Genomic DNA, 23,153 nt, shown 5'->3' on the forward strand with positions numbered 1-23,153 from the left:
GGGAAAGGGGGCCGTCCTTGTTCACTTCTGCCAGTCCTCCTCAGTCCTGCTCTGAGTCCTCTTTTGTCTGTGTGGGAAGGTAATTGCTACCTGGCCACAGGTGTGCCAATTTACTGCAGGGGGAGGTCCTCAGGAGAGAAACACTTCAAATCAATGAATTACACACAATCAATAAAAGCGACACAGTACAAATAAACACACAAAAAGGTCTCTCCTGGTCACTTTGTGACATAAAGGTCAAAAAGCGGATGAATTGGGTCCAAGAAAGGCTTAAGGCCAAAAAAAAAAAACTGTTGGTGCTATCCATTAACAGTAAATAATCAGGATCTCCCTAGTGTTGTGAATGTTTTGTTGTTGCTCATCTTATCTTACCTTCAACAACGTACAAAGACGCTTTTCTCCAAAGAATAAATGTATATCTCTTAGAGAAATTGTGTGGGTTCTCATTTTTAAGTTTGTAATTAACAATCATTGTGTAGTCTTTCGGGTCCATTATCTATCAGCTTTAAGTAAATAGTTTTTTCACCCGTGACACCCTGACAAAACAGTGCGCACTTTACTGACTCCTCTTCACACCTTCTTGACCTCGCCAAATTTGCATAAGTAATTGCTGGGATGCATGCTGCATCCAAATTCATTTATGAATTTCTGAGGTCAGCAGCATGCTTGCTGCTACACATAGATTTATTCGTAGTCTGGCTGATGCTTAGCATGGGCGTTAACTACGCTTGGCGTTGGGTTCCATGTTTGTTTTGGGGGTTTTGCATTTCGCTCCCTGTTTTTAGCTCAGCATGCTGCTGGCTAATCCAGGGAGCATTTTAGAGAGGAGCCTTCAACACCAAGTAAAACTGTATTACCATATGTTGCAATAAATGGTTTAATCTATGACGGGAGTGTTCCTGACTGAAGTAAGGTCATTTACCTGTAAATATGTCAAATGTCATTTTATTACATTTCATGTTGTGGGTGATATGAGCTCTATGCAGGAACTGCAAGGGCTTAAAAATGGGATGTTCTGTATGTTATTGTTTGTTTGAAAGAAAAACATGTTGTGAACAATATGATACCAAACAAAACTCGTATATGCAAAGAATTAGAGTATGCTAGCATGTTTTATTTGCCTTAATTACTACACAAGATGGTATGTTCCAATCTTTGTATAACTATTGTGTATGAACCTTATCTGAGCAGATCTAACCAAGCTGCAAGAGGACTCCAAATTCATTGTCACTGCTGGGATTGAGAGTATGTCCTGTTTGCAAAAGATCAACAACAACAACAACAACAACAACACACTGCTAAATCCCACCATTATACACGGTCTGTTGGGGCTGCCCAGCAGCCAGCAGCCAGTCAGCCCAGCACAGGTGCTGGCAATGAGGACGACGAGCAGCCCAGCTGCTCCACATCATCTACGCTGCCTGAGTATAAGAGGAGGCTGAGAGGATGCGCCCGCCGCTTGAACGTTGACTATTGTGGTCAGTTTAGCCGGCTGTGTCCTAGCAGCATTTTCAGTGCTCGTGAAAGACTGTGTAGTGTATTCTTTGCTAACCCTGTTCTCTTTTGTGTTTGTTCCAGGCTCCCTCCGCAAACCCAGTGTCTCCTCGCCCCATCCACGCCTTCCAAGCCCCTCACCTTCACCCCCACCAAACCACCACGTGGACCCTCCACCCTCTCACCTCTCCCAGGATACCCCCTCTCTCCCTCCTCGGCCCAGCTCCACTCCGACGTAACGCCCCTTTAATAAATCTGTTAAACTTGCACCACGATTCTGTGTCTTTGTCTCTGGGGTACCTGGCACATTTGGCTACTGTGACTTTAGAGCATAACACGGTCGCCCATAAAGTTGGAATAAAATATTTTTTACCTCTTTCCATGAAGTGATTGTGACAATGTGATGTATTCTTGATAGATAAAGTGTATATATTCTCAAAATTGTATTGATCAATCTCATTATACCTGGTCAAAGGTGATTACTGATAAATAGAAAATAAAAAGAGGAATGTGTCTGAAAACTAAATTATTCCAACTTTATGGGCGACCGTGTAGTAAGACCTTTATTTTAGTGGGTGTACCTACATATTTGAACCCATCTATACATATTCATCCTCATGCTGATTGATTGACTCAATGCTGTTTTGATTGTACTGAACTAACGATAGAACACACTTCTGTGAGGCCAGATTACTGTGTTTTGTGTTGAGGTGTGATTGCATGAGGGTTAATTGTGTTTTACTGCAGAGTAGAGTTCAACAGCTTTCAGAGAAGCATAAGACAGGCATTATATGAGGGTCAGCGTGGTAAAACTAGGCTTTGTGCAGCACAAAGACAATCAGGGTTGACGAAACAAACCTGGGAGCTGACTTTGATCTCCCATCCTCTGGTGTCAAGGGGCCGAAACTCCAGCGAAACAGAAAACAGCGAGATTAGCCAAATGATTTATGGGTATTTGGCACACATCCAAAGTGAAAGAAAATTGTTTGTGCCAGGGTTTGTGTTTGGACTGGAGCAGATTAGTGCATGCAGTGCAGAGTTTTATCATGGTATGAGTTTCTCAAGAGAGCCTGGTAATTTGTGTCTTTGGACAGCGGTTCGGCCATGAATAACACTAACACAATGTTGATGCAAAGATGAGGTCAGCTAGCCACGGTTATCGTAATTAGTTTTGAAATGTTCAATTTAACTAATGCAACTTGATGGAGGATGGAATGTCAGACTGGCTGACCACACAAAACATATCACATCTATCAATAAAATATGGAAGTTTATTCATGACGAAAGTAAAAAAAAGTTTAGATTAGGTTCAAGAAGACAGAGAGAGTAGAGCTGGGTGTGTGATTTAACCCTTACACACAGTTCAGGTCAAATCAAAGACATTTGTCAGCTGTAAAAACACCCCAAATGTCTTTTACTCTGAAATTTGATGACTTTTTAACATGTATTTTTATGATGTAGCAGTGAAGACTGATGGCTCTAATGGTTATACAATAAACCCCACAGTTCCATTAAGTTCTTGTCATTTTCACTTTACATTAAATACATTTCCATCATTATTGCTATGTTATATTTTCATGTCTTAGGTAAAATAGGACATGATATTGTGTGATAGGAGATGTTTAGTGGTGTAAAAGCTAAAAAAATACACTCTCTCTGCTCTCTGAAACATGAATCAAGGTTTAATCACACATTTATTGATCAGTCAAATTAGCTATCACACTTTTTATGAGGGGGTTATTAGACAGAGGAACATACTGTGAGGGTTTAGAATATAAACAGTATGTAAGGCTTAATGTTTGAAACCCACAAGAGAACAGTGTTTCTCGATTTGGCAGTGGGGATTCTTTTTTGTTTTCAAAACTGGTCTCTCTCAATTTTGTCAGTTTTTTTTTATCCCCTGCGTGAAGAAGCATGAACATAGAGGAAAACAAATTCTATTGGGTTTGACATGTCATTCTGTTACACCCTGCAGTCTGAGTAAGTCCTAGCATGCACCACCAGCTTTTGCAGTCAAACAACAGACAAGAAGATGATAGGTTTGTTTTTTTTTTGGGGGGGGGGGGGTTTAAAGGTGAAAAAATATATATTTATGCTTCTTAAAAATCAAGAAAACCCCCAAATAGTTTGATCCTTACAGCTCTCATCCTTCATTCTTGCAAATCTTAACTCACAGACTGATAACATTTTGATATCATTCTGTACTCTTCCATACAATTGACCTTTCGCTCTAAAATAGAGAACCAGCTACCTTTATAATACTGAGCTGTTCCTCCATTTCAGTCCCAGTGTGTCTAAGCAAAGCTGGCAGGGACTTAGGGCAGACTGTATTGTACTTTGTCTCTGTCTTCCAGCTGTTCTGCCTCATTGCTTAATGCACTGTATATCCGCCTTCAATAATCTGCAGGACTTAATGTATGTCATTTAGGCAGAGCAACATAAACATTCTTTATGGAACTATTTTTTTTTAAAAACACACAGAGGCTTTAAAGTCTGTTTAGGCTGTTTGTGTTCTGCATGCCAAGTATCCATAGGGAATGTATGGGATCTCTGAGCTTATATTCTGCTTCCCCTCCCTCCCGGCCTCCCCCAATTCATCACCTCCAGCTCCCACTATAAGAGCCACGTTTGATCTAGTGGGTGTCTGAGTGTGCAGTATAACACCGGCATTATAGCTATGGACAGTGTCTAACAACACCTAGTTCGTATCAATGCTCGCCGAGCTCTTACTGCTGGGACACAATCAGCTGTGGCTGAAGCTCTCAGGCCAAATTCAAGCCTCCATCCTGTTTATGACACAGGCTAATATCTGGGGAAAAGTTCACTCTTCATTCCAGTCAGTTCTTCATAAATCTGTCTCCCTGTGTAACTCTCAAATATCTTGAGTTGTGACAGTTTCCAATACAGAGCAAATGTTATAATGAGAACATGTTGAAATAATGGAGTGGTACTTTGAAGGGTTGTTAACAACTTTCACAAGTACAAATACATGTAGGACAGAACGGGGTTGGTAGTCACACTTTTTACTTTCCTTGAATTCCTCAGAAACTGGATCCTGAATAGATTCCCTTTTAATGTGTAATTCAAGTCTAAAGTGTCGGAAAATGGAGTGGTCTTACTCTCCTTCAGCTGATTCTGTTCAAAAGATATGGGTCGTCAAATATGTGTTGTGCACTTGTGACAACCAACCCCATCGTGGGGTTTGTAGTCACACACTATGGGGTTGGTTGTTACTGTGTTAATGAAATGGGGAACAATAAAAAATGTAAGCAATTTTTTAAAAATTAATTAAAATGTTAAAGTACAACAACCTCACACATCTCCTGCACCAATAAAACATAAACAGGTGCATATAAGTGCATTTTTTTTTTATCCTTATAACAATATTACAATGACTGTCCTGAACTTTACATCTGGAGGAATCTGGCTCTTGTTTGTCTTCCTGAAAAAGTTCTTGGTCATTTTACTATCTTAAAACAAAGAAGGAACAAGATATATCACACCATATATGTATATAAACCAACATGTGACAACCAACCCCAAAGAGAAAGTGACAAACATCCCCACTGGGATTTTTTGCTACCACCAAAGCTAACAACTACATGTTTTGTTGTAACTGAGAGAAAAACCTACCTAACTATCGCTGTCTCTTCATGATTGATGATGACACTTCTTAACAGCGCCCTCTAGGGACAGACATCTGGTGAATGTGACAACCAACCCCGTTCTCCCCTACACTTTTGTTACTGTACTGTATTGTACTTACTTCGATAGGTTCTAACATTGACATCCTAATTCAAATCTTTGACTTAAAACTAATTTCTAATCGAAAACATACACTTCTGGTCAATCATCCACACTTAGGTCTAGACTGAATATAACTTGTTTTACACTTGCAATTAAATTTGATACAAACATTCATGATGGTGCTTGCTCATGTGGAAATGTTGGGTCTCTTTCAAATTAAACTTGAAGAGTACAGTATAGACCTGCTCTATGTGTAAAGTGCCTTGAGATGACTTTTGTTGTGATTTGGTGCTATATAAATAAAGATTGATTGATTGATCCCTGCAGTATGAATCTTACTGACTTTTGTGACCCGTGACTTTTCATTAAGGTCAAATATGTCAATACCCTGGAATACCTGTGACATTTACAATTCCATCAGCCTCAGCTCTACTTGTTCAGTGTAAATTAGCAAGCAGTAGCATGTAAGCATGCTAAATTAAAGGGGTATTTATAGTTGTATATTAAGGTGTTGTGGTGTATAATTCTAGCTTTAACTAACGTCAACTTCCTAAAAAACACAACTACACTTTGGGGCTTTGGCAACGGTTGAGATACCACATGGAGACAACAAGAACTGTGATTGGTCAGCTTGGGCTGCTTGTGTTTCTAATGCTCGTAAAAACAGGGGAGAGTGAAGGCAACTTGAAGTTTAAAAAAAGACTTTCTCCATTATCTCCACTTACATCTCCACAACATTTCCATGGCAACAGCATAACAGTCATCTCCTACACTAATATTGTCTAGGTCTGTAAGCGTGTGCATAGCTGGCAACACATTGTACCACAAGGTAAACTACTATGGGGATCATAATTACCATAGTTGAATGTTGCAGTAGTAATGTGATGGGGCAAATTCTGACATTATACTATTCCCAAACCTCCACCATAGGTATCTACTGTGGGACAGCAGTTAACCACTTACATCAAGTATAAATCCAGCTAAAACAGCCATTACAATTACATTTAATACAATACTAACAACACAATATTATTATAAGTGGTAGTTCAGCCATTCTAATGATGTAGAATGGATTGGTGCATGTAGAATCTGCAGCTGAGATCCTTCAACGTGTGCAGCAAAATGTTGGAGATCTTCTACCAGTCTGTTGTTGCCAGCGCCATTTTCTTTGCTGTTGTGTGTTGGGGCAGCAGCATCAGAGCCAGCGACACCAACAGACTTGATAAGATCATGAAGAAGGCTGGCTCTGTACTAGGTCTCAGGCAGGAGACTTTTGAGACCGTGGTGGAGAGGAGGACACTGAATAAACTGTTCTCCATCATGGACAATGACCAGCACCCTCTCCATCGTGGACAATGACCAGCACCCTCTCCATCATGGACAATGACCAGCATCCTCTCCATCATGGACAATGACCAGCACCCTCTCCATCATGGACAGTGACCAGCACCCTCTCCATCACACAGTGGACAGACAGCGGAGCACCTTCTCACACAGGCTGCTCCAGCTCTGCTGTCGAAGGGACAGATACAGGAAATCTTTCCTGCCTCATGCCATCACACTGTATAATAACAGCTAAAAAAAACTCTGGTCATAACTTACAGTCACTGCGCACTTTATTTCCTACACACATCGCACATTTACTTTGCACTAAAATCAACACTGCCAATCTGTTGTATATACTTTTGTACATTACATTTTATTTTATTTACTATTGCTATTTTGCTATTTTATTATGTATAGTTTGTTTTTCTTATATTCTTATTCTTTATAGGGCTAACATACCCATGTCAATCCTGTCGAGCAGCACAAATACGTTGTATCTGCCGTGTTTAGATGCCAATTAAGCCTCGTGGAGCCAGGAGCAACAGGCCGTTATTGTTGCTTCTTCTTCTTCTTTGTATTATTGTTGCTCCGAAGTTGGCGCGAGTCTTTATGGGAAAGCAGCGACGTAACCGACGTATACAGTGACGTAATGACATGGCTCCCTAACCACCTCGAGCCGTGGAAAAGCAAATTGGTTCTCAACTGGTTCACAGTTGAACCGACTGAACCAGCACCAGCACCAGCACCAGCACCAGCACCAGCACCAGCACTAGAACTGCTTTGTTGGAAAAGGGGTAATAGAAACACCAACTTCAGCACAGCAGGGAGTAGGTATGACAAGGTTAAAGATACTTCTCTCCAAACCTACATAGAGAAACATGTCATCGGTAAACATAGGTTGCAGAGGCTTGCAGAGGAGCCAATGTGCAAGGAGCATGATAGTGTAAATACCTCTTCTGCAGCCTTTGCCTTAGAAATAGTTGACAAAATAAATTGGAATAAGCCAAAATGAATGGCAAATATTCTCTAATTTTATTTTAAATTAGTATGTATTCAAGTTTTGTTCTACTTTAAGGTTAGTTTCTGTTTTCTGTTTTTACCCACACAGCATAGCATTGCACCTCAACATATTATACCTCTGTCCTGTTTCCTAGTGTTGACAACCTATTAGAACCTCCTTTCTTCCATCCTCTCTCCCTCACTTCTTCTTATCAGGTGATAGCGTGTCTTCTTCTGTGCTCTTGTACCTGTCACAAAGAACCTGGACCTCTATGACCCAGATCCTCAGCATTATAAAGATAATATTATAAAAATGACATTTCCTGATAAGCCAGAGTTAGAGAGACAGGGAGAGGAATCAAGTCAAAATAACAAACAGAGGACTCCTGAATCCAGAGCAGCTCTCCAAACCTACTTGATATGCTGTGTACACAGATTAAAACCATGATGTGGGCAGCGTTTACTCAAAAATGTCATTTAGTGTGCAAAATAGTTGCATATGAAAGTCATTTTCTATGAGATGAACAGTCAGTCACTATGTATGTGCTCCTGACATCCAGACATGACTCATTCAGAGTGCTAGACTCGTGGGAAACTATTAAAATCCCCGGAGGGTCCAGATTGGAGTCTGAAACCTTCATCATGCCCTGAACATCTCTCTTCCAGTGGATGGGAAACAAATCAGCCAGAGAGCCCGGCTTTGAATTATCGGCAGTGCCAAAACAGAAGCACAACATATTAGGTTTTTCCATGAGGAAAGTACAGGAAATTGTCCATTACATTAATAACATTAATAAAGCCCTCAGAAAGATACATTCTTCTGTTTTCAGCCGTTGTCATCATCAGACATTGTAATTGTGGAGTTTACCATGACAACAACCCCTTAAAATACCCATCATTAAGTCAACAAATCCTCCAAATTACTACAATGTTGGGTCATGCACTCCACGACAACACAAAGAAGCATTTTCTGATCTGATGTCACTGTCTGCAGTTTCTGTGCCTTATAAAACCATTACAAATATGAATACATAAATAATACATTTACACTTTACACAGATGGTAATTGTATTTAAATGCAGGGGTTTTAAACTCATTTTAGTTCAAGGACCACATACAGTCCAATTTGATCTCAAGTGGGCTGAATGAATAAAGCCATTCCATAATAATCTAGAAATAATATATAACATTTATATTATAACTTTTCTATAATAAAGCATTTATTTACTGTGAAAAATTAAAATGTTCAATAGTATTATGTTTCAGTTTTTTCAGGTTATTTTGCACAGAAGCTGCTGGTTGACAACATTTTGCACAATGTTCAGTACATGAATGGTTTAAATATGACCACAATATGTATTCATTGATTTTTCAGTGAATTGTATTCTGGTCTGGGTGGGAAAAAAAAACCTCTGAAGCAGCAGAAAAACTAGATTTACTTTTTTGAAATGTTCATACTTTGCAAAATTATCCACTGGGCCCCTTGGTGGGCTGGCCTTGGCCCGCAGGCTGTATGTTTGACACCCCTTTTGTAAGGGATTCTTATTCAGAATTTAGGTCAGAAAATAGGTTTGGATTTGGAATCAATAAATTATTATTAATGTTTTGAGGGGTTATCATGGGTTTTCTGCATGTATTAGGGGGTTTTACCCTCACATTGAGACTGAAGCCTTGAATTTGCTTCTTAATTGAGAATTTAAAGGTACAGATTTTAAGATACACATGAATAGTAACCTGTAATGTTTTGGTTTATGGGAAATTTTAAAGGGAATTTTACACACTTGGAACACTTGGGACCTCAATATATTCTGTTAATTTGTCCAATAATGTAGCACAAACCTGGGTTTATCTGACTATTTACAGGTACAAATGAATGAAGTTTCAATGCATTCTTATTCAGTATGCCTTTATAAATAAAAGGATATTTCACAATCCTCTTATTTATCAGCCTTAAAAGCTCATTAACATACCATGTTTACATTATTAATAGATTTTTTTTAAAAACTGGAGTTTTAAGGTTAAAATGTGGATACTATCTTGTATATTGATGTGCAGAATGTTATCTATTGTAGGCAGAGTGCAGTTTTGTGAATGTAGCAGTTTTATATTAAACTCTCTGAACTCCTCTATCTTCTGTTTTCAGCTTTACTGCCATGAGAGTTCAGAGCAGAGATGGTTCTGACACCTCTGTGTTTATGGTAATGTCAGCTGGTAGAGATGCATTATGTAGAGAAGCTGCTGGAAACTTTGAGGCCCCAAACACCAGACTTTCAAGACGCCTTAAACTCACTTCAAAGATGCCTTTATGAAGAGGAACCCCCCCCCCCCCCCCCCCCCCCCCCCAATCCCTGAGGAGAGCTGATGATTTATTGATCTGCTTGTTCAGTCAGGAAGCACATCTAAGCCAGCATCTATGAATTTATTGGCCTTTCCTCTCTGCTGACCAGTGTTGGCTTCAAAGTGAAATCCAGCTCTGGTCACTCGCTTTAAGCTGTGTGCAAATGATGAATAATACAGCAAATCAATAATCATAGGTAAGTGCTTCAAAACAGCATCTAACATGATTGCTAATGGACTTTAATGAAGGATTAAGCTCATTAAAACCACTGTGTGTTTTTCATGGTTAAGCACTTCAATAACCTGTTTTTATTCATTTTCTGATCTTTCATTTTAGCACACTATGAAAATAATGAACATGACATCGAATGGTTAAAATTTTAGGAGATATGCTTATGGGTTTTTTTCATAATAGATTTTCACATGTTACTGGAGGAAAAAATGAAAATAATGAAATGAATGATTGCTGAATGCATTGCTCTCTGTGTACTGTATTTGTGATTGTTTTAATTAGTGATTGTTTTGGCTGTCTGACTCATGTGAGCTTGTGTAGATGTAATATGATCTCATGTCTCTGTTGCAGAAGAGATCTTGAACTAAATGAAACTTCCTGGATAAATAAAGCCTCACTAAGTCACACAGTATTGCACTTTCAGAAAAGGCATATGTATGCATATGACATAAGATGAGAAGATACAGTCTCAGATAGAGTACAGTACTAAATATATAAAAGAAGGAAGTGGAAAGCCAAGTTCATCTACCCAGAATGACATCTGAATCCCATTTATTTTACTACTTCATATTCAAGATTGATATTTGTCAAAACAAACTCAACTAAAGTCCCTTTGCTACCTCGGTCTGAAGCTTTCAACCATATCACAGTCTTGATCAACAGATGGACTTCACCCACTTGTCATGCAACTGTTTTCAAAGTCCCCCCTCAGACTAAACTAAAATATGCACACCCCCCAATTTACTGTCACCAGCCCCCAGGCCAGATTTAAATGGTGATAATTGACTTTTTTGTCTGCACGTCGACAGGTTTTCAGCACAAAGCAAATGTGTGTAATGGACAGAGGAGAGTGTCTGTGTTCAAGGAATATAAGATTCTGAGCAAAGTTGAAAAAAGATGATATTAATGGATTTAGTCGTTCCTGTCTGTTATTAATCTTTCATTACTTTGATTTTGGGGATAATCATGCTTTCAGGTTTGGAACTACACTTCCCATAATGCTTTTGGTGATATAAGCGTCAATGACAAATAAGTGTTGGCAAGATGAAAAATATATTAAAACTAGTTTTAAAAGCAGCATCAGGTTTGTTAAAATGTACATTTAGTATTTTTGTTGGTTTTATGTCATTTGAAATGACATTTGCACCATTTTTTTTTACCAAAAATGAGACTGAATGCTCCTGAAAATGTCAAATGGTGTAACCACAAAATAATGATACATATTCAATATTTTCTCCACCTTCAGTGTATTTAAGTGGACTTAAAAAAAATGTTCCTGATCTCCATGATTCCACAGATTAAATGTAATATTTAGAACAATTGTATTCCATTACCTTTATTTAATATAAAGTTATAATGTAAGATCATGCCAAACTATTGTATTGTTATTGTATTATTGAGAATTTAGTGTTTCTAAGCAAGTTGAATTATTTGGTACAAAGTTTTTATGGTTACACCACTTAGACATTTTTGCCATAATCCTCTAATATATTCTCTCAAAATGGATTAAAAGCAGAAATTTGATGCTGGGTCCACAAAAAAAGAATGTGTGCAAGTTATTCATACGTTTATTTTCACCTTTAAATGTTTTAAACCACATGAACACAACAAAAACCTCATTAACCCGTAAACAGGATGCATAATGTTCCATGATTTAGGGGCGACAGCTTCAAACCTCATATTTGTAATACATTTAGAAAAAAAACGGCCTCACAGTTATATTTTTCAGAGAGATATTATTACCATGTTACAATATCATTTATGAAATGTTCATATTTCTAGCTGTCATTTCTATTTGTCACAACTGTGTTAACTGTTAAGATCTGGAAATATGCTACCATTGCTTGAAAAAAAAAGTATGAGGCAAGGAACATGAGAAGTCAGAGGTTGTAAACCAGAAGTCTCAAACTCTTAATTACGTGGGGGCCACTAGCAGGTTGCTCTCTCCTAGGGGGGCCGTTTGAATACTTGGGAGAGAAAAAAACCCTCCATTTTGTCAACAGTAAATTTTAACTTTATACACTTGTAATGTGTCCGAGGCCCTCTCCTCTCCCTCAGTATACTGCTCCTCATGTTTAGAATACTAATGAGCTTCAGATTGTATTTCTTGCTGTTTCCTTGCAGATGAGACAGGAAGCAGTAACATTAAACCCCACATGACCCCTGTCTGCTGTCATGGTTCACATCTCTTTAGTAAGGTTTACAGATATTTTGGTGTCAAGTGCAGGAGTGTTCATGCTGACAAGATGTGCAGTGAGGTTCTGCTTGCCAAATAAGTATAAATGCTGCAATATTGTATATTTTTATTTTGTCAGCAAATCCCAGGTGTAGACTCAAATCAGTTATGAATGTATCATACTGATAAATGTGTGTGTGTGTGTGTGTGTGTGTGTGTGTGTGTGTGTGTGTGTGTGTGTGTGTGCGTGCATGCGTGCGTGCGTGTGTGTGTGTGTGTGAAAGCCTGATATGTCTTATTCCTCTGTGTCATAGAGCTCCATTGTTGCCCAAAAATGGAGCTGCACTGTTGTACTGGGTGACACATTACTTTATCATCATGAACACACTAGTTTATTTTGACAATCCCACACACAGCGTCTTGTCTCCACAAATACTCACTAGAACACCAACAAACCCAGTATCTCCTGTTTGAGTAACATTTCTTTAACCCTTGTTCATGTTTTTCACCCTCGCAGTATGTTTCGGGTCCGTTTTGACCCGGTCTAAGAATCCCCTCATAAATAGTGTCTATAACAAATGTTGAACATGATGACAGGAGCTACCACACAGGGTACCAACCTGCTCATCAGAGGGAAACTAATCATTCATACACATTCATACACCGTTGGCACAGCAACAGGAGCAATTTGTGGTTAAGTGTCTTGCCCAAGGACACATCGACATGTGGACTAGAGGAGCCGGGAATCGAACTGCCAATCTTCCAGTTGGTGGACGACCGCTCTACCTCCTGAGACACAGCCATCAAATGTCAATTCGAGGTAAATTTGACCCAAACAGTATAAGGGTGAAAAAAGATGTATGTGTTGAGCAGGCAACAATGGGCTTGGGGCTGTGAATCACAGACATGGTAGAGAAGTCAAAACGTATTGAAAGAGCTTGGTTTTGTTCTATTCATGGGATTTGTTAATGAGAAAAATAGAGAATATTGTCTTATATGTTCAGTGTAAAATAAAGAGACAGTTATGTGCTCTGTAATGGATAGAAATAAACAAGAAAAATCCTTTAAAACTCTTATTTCGCTAATCCAGTGGCTTGACCACTGACAGGCCAAATGTTGCTCATAGCATTTTCCAGAAGTCAGTGTGTGTGAATGAAAGCTTTATGTGTACAGATAACCTAATAAAGCTGCCAGACTGTCATGCACCCTTGCCCACATATTGTTCATAGCAGTGTGATAGCCAACCTTGTGATAGCGACCCTCACATGGTATTTGTGTTGTCTGCCCCACCACTGGGGAGCGTACTGCTGATGGCTCACTGATGGATGCTGGTGGGGGTGGGGGTGGTGGTGGGCGTAGCAGGCGTAGTGCTGATGGCTTTTTTTTTTTACTGAACATGTGTTAAAAGGCTGTTCATGAACATTTAACACCAGTTTAACCTCAAAACGTTAGTCTGTCATAAAATCAAGCAGGCACAGAGAAGTTGTCTGGTGTGAGTGATGTCACAGCAGGGGGCAAATGGCCTGGGTCATCCCTGGTTAGAGTTTCACCAAGCTGAGACAGATTTGTGTGTGTGTGATATGTACTTAGTAAAAGAGCACTAGAAAAAGAGCACAGATAAATGATCACAGATAAATGAGTAAATGTGTCTTCTTAACCATTTCATGCACAGTGGTCACTACAAGGGACAGCTATTCAAAAGCTGTTTTCTTATATATGAATAGATTTTTATTGCATATTTGCACTTCAGCCACCACAGTGGACAGTAGTGCATAGTGCGTCATCCCATACACTACCACTTCATCTGCAGTAACTTTTTTTGGTTGTAAATCAGTTGATTTATGTTATTATAATGTAATGTAATTTGATGAAAAAAAAGAAGTTCAAATATCTTTTTCATGCCTAAAGAGAAATAAAAACAAATTAATATGAAAAAAAGGTTATCATAATTCATTCATGAAAGGGTTAAAGTGGCTCTCACTTTATTATTTTATTTGATTTATTTGTCTACCTACCTAATACCCCCCCGTCATAACTCATCTAGAATGATGAGATAGATAGATAGATAGATAGATAGATAGATAGATAGATAGATAGATAGATAGATAGATAGATAGATAGATAGATAGATAGATAGATAGATAGATAGATAGATAGATAGATAGATAGATAGATAGATAGATAGATAGATAGATAGATTGGCTATATGGGGGTTAAGTGGACGGCCATCTGCCTAGCCCGGTTGGCAAGCTAATCACTAACATGCTAGCCAACTGGAAACATGTATTAGTCACAACTATAGTTACGAATTTGAAAATTTGAAGAATTTTGAAAGTCAGTAATTACTCAGTTCTAATCCCAGTAAAGCTACATTACTTTATACTTAATATACACTGATATCAGTGTGCTTGACGTCAGTAGCTTTGTATCAGTGTGGTCTCTGCATTTAGCTGACAGGTGCAACGAAGGAGGAGAAACAATCTTATTCACATGTGTGTATACTTAGCTGGCTTGTTAGCCACATGTATGCCCACACACTAATTTAGTTTAGAATTAGAGGGTGTGTGATCATGCAGCTGAGATCAGGACTTCTGGAGTGCTTGTTGAAACATTTCTCATTTTCCATTTCTACATGTGTTAAATAAAAAAAGATGCAGCATTCTGTGGAGGGTTCTGAACTAACGGCTGGGTAACAACAATAAAATAATGGGTAATGTAATGCGTTGATTGCAATTTTCAAGTATCTCGCCCAACAGTGGTCACAACAGCTTAGTTAGCTTGATTTCTAACCAGACATCAGACAAAGTTTAACTCAATACAAAACATTTCTGCTGATTTCAGTCATTTCATTGACTTGATTTCCTCGCAAAGCTTTTCTTTAAATGCTTTTGTGTTTAGGCCAAAAAACTGTTTCATGGATGGATCGTGTTTTATTGGTTCGCCAGAAGAAACACAGAGTTTGAGGCTGATTTGTTCAGACACATTTTAGATTGGCTAATTTGTCTAAATGCTTTCAAAATACTAGCCTGTTATGCATTTAGCTTAAAAGGCTAATCTTTATGATACATTTGTGCCATGTGTGACGGAAGGTAGTTATGGAAAAGATTCCCATGGTCAGTGGGAAACTCAATATAAACCTAGCGTACTATGGCTAATATACTATGGTGGTAGTGGTAGTCCCAACCTGAGAGTCAGGACTATTTTCCTTGTGAATAACAGGATGGCATGACCTTTTCAAGACTTCCAGTGACAAGGGGTTGTGAGTAGACATTGCTTCGTTCATAAGCTGAAAAGGTTAGGAACCACTGTAATATGCAGTCTAATTGAGCAGCTTCTACTGAGCTACATGGTGCATGGAAGGCAGAGTTGGTCATGTGAACAATACAATAGTTGTTTTTTTTTCACTGTAACATTAGCAAAATGAAAGTTCTAAAGATGTGGCCATTAAACATGAGGTGAGGCAATACTGACTATTTGCATATTGATTTATGTAGGATCTGTTGTTTATGGCACCATGACCACATTAGGATCATGATATTACTCTCTTTTTATAATGTACTGTAATAAAATGTACATATATATTTCTTTCAATGGTAGGTCTCAACAATTTCTGATCAGATATAATATGATTTAAAAGAGTACCACAGTGATTAAGTAGACAGGACTATGACCCTATCAAGCCTTCAGTGCTAACTTTCAGTACTATTTGATTCTATTAAGCTCCTGTGTACAAACTAGGGAACTAATACCACTATAAAGTTTCATGTAGTCTTCCATTTTCATGCCTGCCATGGGCGTTTACTACTGCTTTAGTTGCTCTTTAACATTTCCAGATCACTCTAAATGTAACAGTGAGGTACTACACAGTATGGGCTCTCAAACAACAGTCAGCTGGATTTATTAAAAACTCACAAGACTCCTGCTACTGCCCTCCACCCCCATACACCCCACTCCTCGACCTGCTCTCCCAGACGCACACACACACATATATACAGACCCCCCCCCAACAATTCCCCATTTAGAAACATAAGTCTCCATTTCACCGAGCTGGCTTTGTTTTCATAGCAAACCCAGAGGCCCTCTTCCTCTACACTTGCGACCTCGACAACTTTCTCTTCTTTCCCATCCCAATCTGAGAGTTATTAGCATGGAGGAGAGTATTGTTGTTTTTAAAGTCGGGTTTTTAAAGCAGGAACTGGTGTCTTCTTTCTGGTCTAGAGTTGTGTTGTGAGCGTAGGATGCCAGATGTGTGGAAACTGAAGGGTACCATCCTCCGTTTCATTTCATATCACCCTTCAAAAGGAACTACTTCTCATCACCACACAAATATATATACATTAAGCTGCACACACTGAAAAGTATGCATAAAACTGAGTGAACTTGAAAATGCATGTGGAGTACCTGTTAAAAAACACTTTATGGAAATAACTGAAGCAGACAAAACACATACTGTTGGAAAGATATTGAGCTCTATGGGAGTTGCGCATGTTAAGAACCTATTGGTCTGAGTCATACTGAATGAAAAGATGAGAAAAATGAAACACAAAGGGAAACAGAGGAGTTCAAGGCTGGAAAAGTGATGATAGAAGATAATTGATTGACTTTTGGAAAGAGTGCATCTGTTAAAGTGATTATTCAGTCTTGTTTGAGTTATTGGAGATAAGAATAAGAAAATGTTTTTCAAGTGCCACAATTTCATGCATATGAATGTCTGTGTGTATGTGTGTGTGTCTGTGTGGGTAAATGGCAGAGTACCAAACTATGTCCATGAACGGGGCTTATGAAAACCATATGACATGCTCTGAAAAAGAAAGAAACGCACAGTTCGCTGCACCTCCCCCCATTCCAACACACACATCTACATAACACCCCCCACCTCTTCCAAAAACATACAATCTTTTCCTTAACTCCCTCCTTTCTCACTTTCTGCCCACCCTCCTTCTTACAATATCTCCCTCCCTCTACCCCCCCCCCCCTTCCCTTTTCTCTCCTCCCTCCCTGCTCTCTCAAATTCTGAGACAATCTGCATGCACTCAACTTCAGCACAGATCTGTTTCAGCAGAGCAGAGTGAAGAGCATAGACAGTCAGAGAAAAAAAAAAATCAGGGTTCAAATGAAGGGAGAAAAGTACAGATAGACAAAAAAAGAAAAAAACAGCAGTTGAAAGAATCGTTCAAAAGCAGGGAGATAAAAGTGTGGAGAAAGTCACAGTGACAGACAGGCAGAGAGTAGAGAAATACATTCAGTTCTAAAAAAGAATGGGCACCCTGGTGAGCAGTGCTGCTGCTCTGCTCTTAACCTCCCTTTTGGCTTTGCTCTTTGGAGTTTCTTCAATTCTGGGCCAGGACCTGACAGAGAGGGATGCACTATGCAATGCAGATGGCTGCTTCGTGGTCTACTTCCAACGCAAGTCTTTCCTGGACTCATGGAAGGCCTGCAAGGACAAAGGTGGTAACCTGGCTACCATCAAACGCAGGCAGGATGAAAACACTATTTCCACTCTCTTCTCCTCTCTAGACTTACGCCACTCGCGCACTAAGGTCCAGGTATGGATCGGCCTGCTGCGGCAGCCTCGCCAGTGCACCAGTCGCCCACTTCGGGGTTTCTCTTGGACTACTGGTGACCAGGACACAGAGTATACTAACTGGCAGAAAGAGGACTCCCCTGTGTGCTTAGCATCACGCTGTGTAGTTATTGGCTACAACATTCAAGAGCAGAGTGATAACTTTAAATGGCTGGATGGTTCCTGCTCAGTCCCTGTAGATGGGTATCTTTGCCATTATGACTACAAAGGAATGTGTCCTGCATTGTGGGGTGAAGGGGCAGGCAAAGCCCTCTACGACACACCATTTGACCTTTTAAGCACGCTTCTAAGCCATGTACCATTTGGATCTGTTGCTGACATGCCCTGCCCCACAGGCACAAAGGAGCAAGTTCTGTGTACGCAGAGGGAAGATGGCTCAGTGGGGTGGTCAAGAGATTCCCCCCTCTGCTCCAATCCCCCTCCATCAAATAACTGGTGTGATCAGGATAACGGTGGATGTGAACATTTCTGCAGGCAAGCCGGTGCTCACTCCTACTGCGAGTGTGCCGACGGTTATCAACTTGGAGACGATGGGCAGAGCTGTGAGCTGCCTGATGTTTGTCAAGGAGCCCCCTGCCAATTTGAGTGCCTGCCCCTTTCAGATGGGTACCGTTGTGCCTGTCCTGAAGGATACATGCTTGCACCAGATGAACGTGGCTGTGTGGATGTAGATGAGTGCCTTCAGAGTCCCTGTGAGCAGCAATGTGTGAATGCTCCAGGGACGTTTGAATGTCGATGTCGGGAGGGTTACCATCCTGATGATGAAGGTGGGTGTGAGGACATAGATGAGTGTATGAATGACCCATGTGAACATGAATGTGAGAACACTGCAGGTTCTCATATCTGCCACTGCCATCTGGGTTTTTCCCTGCTGCCTGAGGACCCCAGTCGATGCCAAGACACTGACGAGTGCCAGATCCCCGGGACCTGCGAGCAGATGTGTGTGAATTATGAAGGTGGATTTGAGTGCTACTGCGAGGAAGGCTATGCACTCTTGAATGATCACTCTTCATGTCAGAAGATCGGAGAAGGAGATGACCAATCTGCTGCCACGCCTCCTTTTCCTTGGGTCACTGACCGGCCTGTATGGGACCGTGCGGACTATTGGAACCAACAGCAGTCCCACACAGACTGGCCTCCAGAGGTGGAGCAATCTCTGGACTGGTTGACAGACCCACCCAGAGTTTTGGACTCTGGCGTAATTTGGGTCACTAGTGCCCCTCAGGACGATCTGCCATTTGAGTCAACACTGGACCCTCTGACAGACAAAGACAAGGAAGATGAGGAAAGAATAGATGATGGAGTACTTGACTGGTCCCGCTGGGAGCAGGGATCCCAGTCTGAGCTGGAAGTTTGGCCATCCACCATCTCCACTACACCTCCACCCAGCACCAGCTCCAGCACTACCGCAGACTGGTATGAAGATGAAGAGGAGGAGACCACCACAGCTTTCCCCTTACTTCCTACCTCTACAATCTCTGAGGGAGCTTGGAATTGGTGGGCTGGGCTCACCACTGCCAGCCAGAAACCAGGAAATCCAGATGATGCAGTTACAGACCACTACATGCCTACTCAGTCTAGCTACCACATTGAGGCAGAGGAGGAAAAGTACCCCCTTAGGGAAAATGCTCAGTTCCCAGAGGAGTTAGAGGAGGAGGAAAAGGACAATGTGGAGACCACCGTTTTCCAAGACCCAGCTGTTTCCACCCAGCTTACTCCATCCCAGCCAGCCCCAAGTGAAGGTGACATCATCGATCCTGTTCAGGAGGACAGGGGACAGAAACAGAGCAGCACCTGGCTCCTGGTGGGCCTCTTGGTGCCCATCTGCATTTTCATTGTGGTGATGGTGGCACTGGGCATTGTCTACTGCAGTCGGTGTGCTGTTCAGCCACGCAACAAGAATGCTACTGACTGCTACCACTGGATCTCTGGGGCTCATGATAAACAGGCAGCTCCTAACCCCTCAGCAGGGGTCAAGACCCATGTTTAAACAGAGAAAAGAGAAACTGACATTCACACAAACAGACTCTGTTTCAGAGGTAAGCATGAGTGAATAATGAACTTGGTCGGGGACGAGCTAAATATTTGACCCTCTGTCTCTGGAACTGCCCACTCTTTGAACACATTTGGATATTACTGTTGTATGCCAGTTGATAGAGGTGGGGAAGGTACACTCAAAACCACTGACCTCTCTTTAGGATGGGGTTGCTATGTGGTACAAACTGCTTTGATGTTGCATACACTGACCACACAGCACAAGATCTGATTGCTTCATGATTGCACTAGATTACATAGTGATACAATATTACCATCTACATTAGTGATGTTGAAAAATCTGTCCACACATAATGTGTGTAGTCACTGATTAATTTCAGTATTTCACAGCTGGATACAGATCTTGCCAAGAGGTTTTGAAATTAATGTACTGATGACAAATCATTGTGCCTTTTTAAGGCAGCAAATTTGACTGTGAGGTCCCTTTTATGCAAAATCCTCAGGCTCAGTTAATTTTAATAGCATAGCACTGTAGATAACCATTACTGTCAAATGTGTTAAAGGGATTTAGATGCATCTTTAGCTCACATCAGCAGTGAGAGAAAGAAGACTGTATGCACATTTCCCTTCAAGAAAAAAGCCATTATCCAGCCATAACGCTTGGGAAAAAAATCATTTAAAATCACTGTGTTGGTGTTGAATGGTTAAAAGAGACCAAAACTTCTTTGTATATACTGTTTTTTTGTATTTATGTTTATTTGAAACTTGTCGCCAGCCATTTGTTTAAAAAGAAAATGTAATAGCGTTAATAATTCAATGACGTGCCTTTTTTAAATGGACCCTGTAAACCTGGTGATATGCAGAGGAATGCCTGTTTACACATGGGAATGTCTTTCCCCCACTCATGTCAAGTTTCAGAGCACTTCTCCTTTCCTTAACTTTTTTTGAAGAGAGGTTAAAGTGCAGATGTTCACATTGCACAGGGAATGTTGTAGGGGCCGGTGCTTGACATTAGACTTGACCTTGTTCATGAAATGGCCATCAGTCACCTTTTTTCGCAAACCCTAATTCATTAGTGCACCCGAGAGGGTTTTGTCTTAGAGCAGTACTGAATTGTTTTATAGCCTTGTTGGATCACATCCAGCTGTGTGAGACTGCAGTCAGTGTGACACCTTGCAGTTGGTGGTGCAACTTCAGATTTTTAATAATGTCACAAGACAATGAGATCACTTCCAAAAGCATAAATAACACTGAGGAGCATTAAAGACCAAAGTGGAACAAAAATGCAAGGCATTTACACATTTATGCACATTTGAATTTATGGATTACTTTTTATTTAATGACTGAGGAAATAAATCACCATTCCAAATGTATATATGAAATATGTCTTTATTTTATTGATGGACTGTGAAATAGAAGAAACACCTGATGTCTTTTTTATTTTCTGTTACATGTAAAAAAAAATTGTGAATTAAAGACTATGACAAGGGTTGAGCGTGAACGTTTATTATTGACCTTTGAAAGAGTCATTCGAGAAGTTCTGTAATGCTTCTTGCCAGAGTCCACCCATTAACAGTCTCTGAAGCTTTCTACCACATCTCATGGTCTTCATCAGGGGATGGGATAAAGTTTGTCATGGAATAAGTTCAATTGCCATCACATGTGCTACATATGAAACCATAATCCACTCAGGAAGCAGGTTGCAATCTCCAGGATAGTCTAGCAAGTGGAGCTTGAGGTCAGGATTTATTGTTATGTCAAAGGTTGTTTTTTTGCGTATGTAGATCTGTTTTTATGGAATTTAAGATGACATCACTGCTCAGAATTATTGAAACATATTGTGCTGATTGTGATATTCTCCTAATTTACCTTGTCAGAGTATCTGAAGCAGCAGTGAAATGAAACACTACATGATATTTAGAGTCACCTCATCAGAGTAGTGAAGGAATGAGCGTGGGTGGAGGGAGGGGTGGGTGTGTGACAATAAGGATACTGTAATTCCAAAAAATGACCATGATCCTCTGAGGGCCCTTTGTTTGTAGAAAGGGTTTGTATGGAAAATACAACAGGATACTTGAGCACAGCCCCCCCCCCCCCCCCCCCCCCTGGCAGTAAGGAAGCATTGTGATTGTATTGACTAATGGAATGTGCTGATCAAAACCAGGTTCTGGCTCTGCGAGTGACTCTCAGAGGGGGTCTCTCTCTCTCTCTCTCTCTCTCTCTCGCTCTCTCTCTCCCCCCTCTGACCTATTTTCAACATTGTCATCCTTGCTGGAGTTCTCAGTATACAGACACAAAGCAGTCACCAGTGAGCTTAGCTGTGTTATCTTTACCTCCTCTACAAACACTATGGTGCACTAACCCTAGCCCTAACCCTAACCCTACCCCAGTAGATGATGCAAAGATGTTTTAAAGTATGATTCCAGTTTACTGCACATAAGGTTTTATGTTCATAATTTCCACCATCATTATTCTATCAGTAATAATCACATTGTACTCGTCAAGTTATTTGTTGTAGCAGTGTTGTGTTCTCAGCAAAGGTGATGGAGCGACAAACATGACATGTAAGACAGTTTACAGGCAAACTTCTTGCATCATATTTGACCAATATTTGACGGTACTTTTTCTTCAGTGAGGCTGGCAACTTGTCCCGGGCCCCAGACCCTCAGGGGACTGCAAGGCTCCAAGGTTCACTCTGTGGCCATTAGTTTGTGGTTAATGAATGAAGTGAAAACATGTGTTCCATCTTAAGCCTAGTTTTAAAGACCTTTTTGCCAGATAATGCAACATATACTTTGTGTGCTTTATTCAGTAGATTTGGAGTTTAATGAGGTCCATCTAGGGCCAATAGCTCATTTTTGCCCCAGGGCCCCCTAGTGGGTTAATCCAGCCCTGGCTGTCAGTGACAGGTGTCTTCACTTTCAGTTTAACCTCCAAATAAAATGGTTTAGATCATCTGGATAAACTGTTGGTTTGTTTCCAAACTGTCTGACCATCTGTCTTGCCTGTGTGTGTTTTGGCCCTTTGCACTAGCTGTAGTGTACAGTGTTGTTATAACTGATAAGAAAGCTGGCTGCATGAGTGTGTCCTAAAAATACTTTCAACAGCAATGATCCTTTAATTTGTCATGGGGCATTCTACAAAAACAAGTGCTGTCACTTTTGCAGACACCAAAATCCTTTAAGTTGACTTAATAATGACATTAGTTATATGTGTTCATTAAAAAGTCTGTTTATGCATTTCATGTCCAATTTTAATTTTAA

At 40.3% G+C, this 23,153-nt stretch overlaps 1 protein-coding gene and 1 long non-coding RNA gene across 2 annotated transcripts in view; one reads left to right on the forward strand and one right to left on the reverse strand.

Moving 5' to 3' along the window:
• LOC134005422 (uncharacterized) overlaps positions 1–23,153 on the reverse strand; it is a 413,404-nt gene that overhangs the window by 182,340 nt on the left and 207,911 nt on the right. The window lies entirely within an intron of this gene.
• Positions 17,460–21,367, forward strand: cd248a (CD248 molecule, endosialin a). The gene has a single exon (XM_062444790.1). The coding sequence runs from the start codon at positions 17,570–17,572 to the stop codon at positions 19,883–19,885; it is 2,316 nt and encodes a 771-aa protein (XP_062300774.1). The 5' UTR covers positions 17,460–17,569; the 3' UTR covers positions 19,886–21,367.

This window comes from Scomber scombrus, chromosome 23, assembly GCF_963691925.1.
Source record: "Scomber scombrus chromosome 23, fScoSco1.1, whole genome shotgun sequence".
Classification (NCBI taxonomy): Eukaryota; Metazoa; Chordata; class Actinopteri; order Scombriformes; family Scombridae; genus Scomber; species Scomber scombrus.

What these genes read in the sequence shown, in the direction of transcription:
- cd248a (XM_062444790.1), top strand. Translation starts at nt 17,570, where the DNA reads ATGGGCACCCTGGTGAGCAGTGCTGCTGCTCTGCTCTTAACCTCCCTT.